Raw genomic sequence first — 6,617 nt, forward strand, 5'->3', positions numbered from 1 at the left:
TTTTTTTTTTTTTTTTACCACAATTCAAAAGCAACGTCTTACTTCACTAAATTAGAATTTTGCAAATTTTTATTTATTATGACTTTTTTCAGTTTCTAGTTATTTGAGTGACTGTTGTGAATTTTGCATTTTCTTTAATGGAAGAGGTGGTCGTTCTGGATTTATAATTCTCTCTTTTCTTGCTGGTTCTCTGGTTCATTTTGAATCAACTAAAGGTTTTGCAGAGAAATAAAAAAAAAAAAAAAAAAAAAGAAAGTTCGAGGTTGGTGTACTGTTGAGATTATGAACAGCCTCTGCGCTTTCTCTTCGCACTGGAAGAAGAAAACCATAAAGTTTATCACAGTGTAACCGTGTCGCCGCCCATCCCAGCGTGTTGCAGGGTTCAGGATCACACGTTGACTCACAGCAGTCGGTCAGTCAGTCTGGGCGGCGCCTCGCTATAAAGTCTGCGCTGCGCCTCTTCTCCAAACTTGTGCGCATTTCCACCTCCTGCTCGTCCAGCTCTGCGCGGTGAGTACTAACGGTGCTGCGCTCGTCTTCCGGGTGTGACACGGTCAGGACGAAGCTAAACTTACTAAACTAAACTTACTAAAACTCTCTGTAAAAGGTCAAACTAGCGGAGTGTGAGAGGATTAATGTGGATGATTGACTTCAGTCGGCTGCCAGTCACAGCTTTTCTTTTCTGTTTTTTTTTTTTTTTTGTCCCCCTGCAGAGCAGCAGTGATTTAACTGTTACATAATTAGTGTGGATTCTTCTGCTGTTGATTAGATTTTTTAAAAACGTAACACCAGTCTGTTGTCTTTATATGATCCCATCAGGGTTTGTGTAAGCTTTGACAATTTTCTGAATAAGAAGTACACGTCATATTCAAGTCTCCTCGTGTCATTCCACCTCCTCTGTTCCTTTTCTTGTTGATCTATACCATAGTTTGTATAAGGGTGTGGTGGCTCTGTGGGCATGCACACACGTGTTCTGTTGTCATCGCTCATTACTTGCATTGAATTCCACCATCTCGGACCTCACATTTTTTTTCAGCCTCTTCAACTTTTCCATCCCCTCCTATACCAACAAGGCCAGCTCAGTCCTCCCTCCCACTTCTCCCCTTTTAACTGTTGCAACTACAGCTTTGGATGACTTTTAGGATTGTTTTGCCAGTCGAGTCCGTAAGCGGTTATTATATCATTTTCTAACAACTTAATAACACACCCACGAGGACTGGGAAGTGGCGACGACGAGCAAAGTATTGTTTCTGCATCGCTTTGTGGAGCAATCCTGGTTTTCAGGGCCGAGTCTTACCTTCAGTTTTACTGTTTTCTCACTTTGGCACTGTGGACGTCCAGATAAATCTCACTGGAGAAGACAACAGATCATGCAAAACCAACATTTGCTTCACTTAAAGCCGGATCAGGCCCGTCGTCCTCCTTTAAATGCTCAGATGAGGTCATCAGGTCAACATGTACAAGAGTCTCTGGATCCAAGTGTTCTTGTCTCAGATTGGGAAATGAAACCGATCTGTGTGCAACCAGTGATTTCATCTGTATCTGAACCCTGTTTTTCAGACTGAAAGAACACAGCAGCCATGCCTTCAGAACTGGAGACAGCCATGGAGTCCCTCATCACGGTGTTCCACCGTTACGCCTCCAAGGACGGCCGGAGCGGCACGCTGAGCCGGCGGGAGCTCCGAGAGCTGATGGAGAACGAGCTGTCGAACTTCCTCAAGGTGAGAAGAGACTGTAATCACATTTAAACGCACCCATTCATCATTATCATTATATCACTTATTGCATTCGAATCCATTTCTCCTCCCTTTACACACAGTCTCAGAAGGACCCCACTGCCATAGACAAGATCATGAAGGACCTGGACGCCAACGGCGACGGCCAGGTGGACTTTGAGGAGTTTGTTTCTCTGGTTGTCGGACTTTCCATTGCCTGCGAGCAGTGCTATCAGATGCACATGAAGAAGATGGGAAAGAAGTAAAAGACAGCAGTGAGGGACCAAAGAGTATTTCAGTTTTTTTGTAAAGATACTTTTGTTCAATAAAAACACTAAATCACTTCAAACCCTTTGTGTCACATGTGTGTGTACTTTAGACTCGTGGTTTTCTCTGATTTCCTTATGAAACCTGCTCTGACATTCCTGTTTTTTCACCTGTGTGTGTATAAAAACAGAAAGCAAGCTCCAGATCAGTGCTACCGCCCTCCTGCATGAACGTCATTCCTGCCTGAGATCTCATTCCCTTGGCAACCACAGCGTTGGCACTAGGTGTGATGATGAAATCTCTACCTGTACTTTATGCTTCCTCAAGTGTTAAAGGGCAGATGAGCCTCTCCCTGCTCGATAAAGGCCTGCTTATCACTGCCCAGAGGAATCCAGAGAATGTCCCGGCCATGAACACACCTCTCTGCGAGGCGCAATCACTGATGTTGCAACTCTCCACATTACGAGCAGATAAATCAGGCGATAGGGTGTCGGGCACGTTTGTTGCCTTCAAGTCAGTGTGATTTCAGCGGGCAAGGCTCATAGAAATGTGCAGGGAATGAGTCGAAAGGCACAGCAGACTGGTACAATGCTGTTTTGGGGTTTTTTTTCCCCCCTACACACACACAAAATTCTTTTCATTGTGCTTCATGTCTGCTGAAACACCAAATAGAGAAGCAGGACGATCCCACCCACCACCCACCTTCTGACTGTAACTGAGCAGAAACTTTGGGGGTTTTTTTGCTCTAAAAGGAAGTCTCCCAGGCAGGACTTCTTTTCAAACAAGTTCCATTTCTTCATGAGCAGAGGACTGCTTAGGCTAAAGCTCCGCCTGCTAGGCTAAACTCAGGGCTCTGTGCACACCTCTCCTTGGGCAGGGCCTAACTTTTAGCTCTATCAGTGAATCCATTTCTTCATGAGCAGAGGAGTAGGACTGTTTAGGCTAAAGCTCTGCCTGCCAGGCTAAACTCAGGGTGAAGACATCTTCATGGCGCTGTGCACACACCTCCTTGGGCAGGGCCTAACTTTTTGCTCAGTGTTCATGGTTACAGAGTAAACACTGCTGTTGCTAGGTGATGATGCTCTGAGTGTGTGTTTGTGTGTGTGTTTGTGTGTGTGTGTGTGTGTGTGTATGTGTGTGTCACCCCCTCGGTTTACACAAGCACCACACCCATGTGACCCACAGCTGAGTTTAGAGCCGGGATTTCCGACATTGCTCACTGTGTGTTTTGTTGTGTTTTTTTTTCAAAAGCCTTTTTGTGCGGTTCACATTTTTGCTGGTATCAAGAGATCGTTGCGTTCACAGCACTTAATTCAGGGACTGTACTTGGCATAAAGGCGTAAAACAAACCCGATGCGGACACCAATGCTGAGTCTTGCTCCCTGAGTGAAGACACTGAGCTTCAGTGTTGCTCAGTGCGAGTCCAGAGAGCAGCAAACACTCACCAACACATACCACAACTGTTTTGGACACACATGCAGAAAAGCTGCTCTCTGTTGAACAATAACACTCGTAGTCTGAACAACACTGCCGGCATCCGGTTTGCAGCCGTTGCCATGGAGAGCGACATCAAACCATCGTGATCTTGATACTGGGGTAACCTGCAAAAACAGGCTGATAATGTTTTACACAGAGCTAAAGGGACACGTCTGTTCTCCTAAACTTTGTGTCTTACAGATACAGCGCTTGTCTCGTACCGGCTGCTGTACTAAAGACACTAATTGCAGGTTCAAGTGGAGTCTTGAGATCACAACATCAGACACGTAAGCATGCATTGTAATAGTGCTTAAACCCAGTGTTGTGTCTACACCTGCCACTACAGCCATTTTTTAAGTTCCACGATTCAAAACGTTCACATGGCCGCTCTTACTGATCGCTGTGTGCACTGATCCAACACTTAGATCTTAACGCAGGGAAATAAAAGTATAATTAACTTTCCTGAACTGACTATAAATCTACAGCCAAGTGGGTTAAGATGTCAACCACAAGCTGCGGCATCCTTGGTTTGCATTAGGCAGCTGTTAATTAAATATTCAACTGCTGTACACGAGCACAATTTCAAGAATTTCCGTTTTGTGCTGCTTTATTCTTTTAGCCACATGCCAGAGGAAAATATTTTACTTTTTAAAGCCCGATAGGTCGGGTTAAAGGGACTTGTAGAATATGATGTATCGCACATGTTAAACTACCAAAACAGGGTGTTTAATATGAGCTTTAACATTTAGTAGATTGCTCAGTTAATCCATTTATTTTTTAAGTCATCTATCAAAAATTCATCTGCTTTGAGAGCAGATTATATTTCATGCACGAGAAAAGAGAAAATGCTAAATATTTCAGCTTCTAGGATTTGACCAGTTACACATCTTTTTTTTTATCCCCAACTTACAATAAACTGAGACATGTTGAGGTTTAGACTGTCGAAGAAAAGCAGGGATTTCTGGCACAATGTCACCTACGATGGAAGGAGACAGGTCAAGAAAGGTCAAATATGCAGCAACAGTCGGTCTATAAAGGACAACTTTACTGTCAGAGCTCATCACAGGACACTAGTGTGACAATAAAAGTTTATTCAATCGTTTCATCGAATGTTTTACAAGTCTAAGAATAAATCAGAAAATAAAAAACAAATTCATCCATAATCAAGATCATTACTCTAAAGCAGTGAAATATTCCTTTAACATAATAGCTGCTACTAAATGCTATTTCTGCATTGGGTACCTTAAAGATGTAACAAAAAATGTTGTGCATTTTTCCGTTTTTATTTATTTTTTATTGCCTTTTGGCTTCAGGCTGGAGCTAACATTTCCTCTACTGCCTACGTGCTGCATGCCTCTAATAAAAACAACCTCATTTTTGGTTTCAGATTAAGATTTACCACGGGCGGAGGAGCCTCATGACTCTGGTATTTCTGAAATGCACGGCCCTGGGTGGATGCTCAATTAGCACGCCTCGTTCGATTGGGCCTTGGCTGCAGGGCTGCAACAGAACATACTGTACACTGGACCACTAGATGGCACAAGAGTGTAATTACTAGTGCTGGCCACAAGCATTCGATCTGTGATTAAAACTTCTCCGGCCACTGCGAATAGTTTCACATGAATCACAGCTGGATATAATGCAGTCATGTGGTTTCCATGGATACTCCCTTCCTAATCTGGTCTATCTGAGTGAGTAAGCTAGAGAAAGAGACAACAGGAAAAAAGTCTGACTAACTATTTCAACACAGCGGAGAGAGAGAGAGAAAAAAAGAAAAACAGAGGAATGCAAAAAACTGGAATGGTGGTGACAGTGACTTACGACTTTAATCTCCATTTAGCTTGACTTTGAAGTTGTTAATTAGAGACCTAAACAATCGTACCCTGACCAAAAAGGAGAGACAGGAAAAGTACAAGACCATTGACATCTAATTCAAAGTCATCCAGCAGACCACACACACACACACACACACAGAAACAGACATGCAAACAGACTAGCCACAGTGCAGATTTTTTTGGGGGGGGTCTTTATTGTAGGATTTGAGCTTCAGGGACATGACTGTGAGTCACAGCCTCTCACTAAAGGCCGTAACAATAAAGTCTCAGTGAGTCACCCTGCCCAGTGTTTTCACTTTGGAGTCATGTGCATCTCAAACACGAAAATGAAAATAGAAAAACAAATCAATTACAAGCGCAAAACACCAGAAATTAGTCAGCGCAACGTATAATCAAAATGTCCTGCAGTACAAAAGTGGACAGAAAATCCACATTTACACATAAATTAACACACATAACTGTTCATTTCCTTTTCTGTGTGTGTTTTTTTCTTCTTGAAGGGCACTGCCATGATTGTCCTCACATTTGGTCTTCATTCTGGATAAGGATCGATTCAGGATTTGTGGCACAGCTGGAGTTATGGTTCAAAATGCCCAAAATTAGCCGTTTGAGGAATCACTTAAAGCCTCTCACAACAGTTCTTGCATTTGTTCTCCTGACCTCGTGATCAAAACTCTTCGGAGACTTGTTTTTTTTTCTTTTTCTTTTTTTGCAAAGCTCTTTGCTAAAGTGTGCGACACAAACTGTGGATTTTCTTTTGAAGGTCGAACAAAAGGAGCAGCTGTACGCGACTACATGGTTACAAAAACTGATTCAGTGCACACAGTAAATGCTGTAAACCTCCCTTCGCCACTTGCAGAATAGGAAGATTGAAGAGAGATGCCAATAAATGCAGCTCATGATGTTTCTCCAGAAAAAACTTGTACACTAAAAGTTAATTAAATGGCGGCGAAACAGTAAACTAACAGCACACATAAAACCCCAAATGTCTTGAAGACATTAAATCGAAGAAGTCTGTTTGAGACCGTTACGTAAGCGCGCTGGATTTTATTATATTATAGCCGTAACAAGCACCAAGTCGTAAAACACTTTTGGTTTTTTTTTGTCTCTTCTATGCATCTCATGGCGTCTGTTCTTGAGGCACTTTCAAGCAGAACATCTTGAGCTTGCAAGATGAGACACGTTTATTTGTGATTGATGCAAACATGGACCATAATGGTAGAGAAATCCAGTGTTTCATAAGTTTGAAAAAGCAGGAAGACAAAGGGGGGGTGGCGGGAGAAGGAGGAGTGGTTTTAGATGAAAGGAGCATTATAGAGGGAGG

General features: G+C 42.8%; 1 protein-coding gene across 1 annotated transcript; it reads left to right on the forward strand.

Annotated features, from left to right (window-relative positions):
- The first annotated feature begins 400 nt into the window (after nucleotides 1-400).
- s100a10a (S100 calcium binding protein A10a) lies at nucleotides 401-2,064 on the forward strand. Its single transcript, XM_008280371.1, has 3 exons — nucleotides 401-510; nucleotides 1,561-1,721; nucleotides 1,820-2,064. Exons 2-3 carry the CDS (start codon nucleotides 1,581-1,583, stop codon nucleotides 1,979-1,981), a joined length of 303 nt encoding a protein of 100 aa, XP_008278593.1. The 5' UTR covers nucleotides 401-510; nucleotides 1,561-1,580; the 3' UTR covers nucleotides 1,982-2,064.
- Nucleotides 2,065-6,617: the final 4,553 nt, after the last annotated feature.

The sequence above is a fragment of the Stegastes partitus genome, unplaced genomic scaffold (assembly GCF_000690725.1).
Source record: "Stegastes partitus isolate 25-593 unplaced genomic scaffold, Stegastes_partitus-1.0.2 Scaffold6, whole genome shotgun sequence".
NCBI lineage: Eukaryota > Metazoa > Chordata > Actinopteri > Pomacentridae > Stegastes > Stegastes partitus.

Coding starts and splice junctions, on each gene's coding strand:
- s100a10a (XM_008280371.1), top strand. CDS start 1,581: ATGCCTTCAGAACTGGAGACAGCCATGGAGTCCCTCATCACGGTGTTC. Junction 1,722..1,819: donor AGCTGTCGAACTTCCTCAAG/GTGAGAAGAGAC, acceptor CTTTACACACAG/TCTCAGAAGGACCCCACTGC.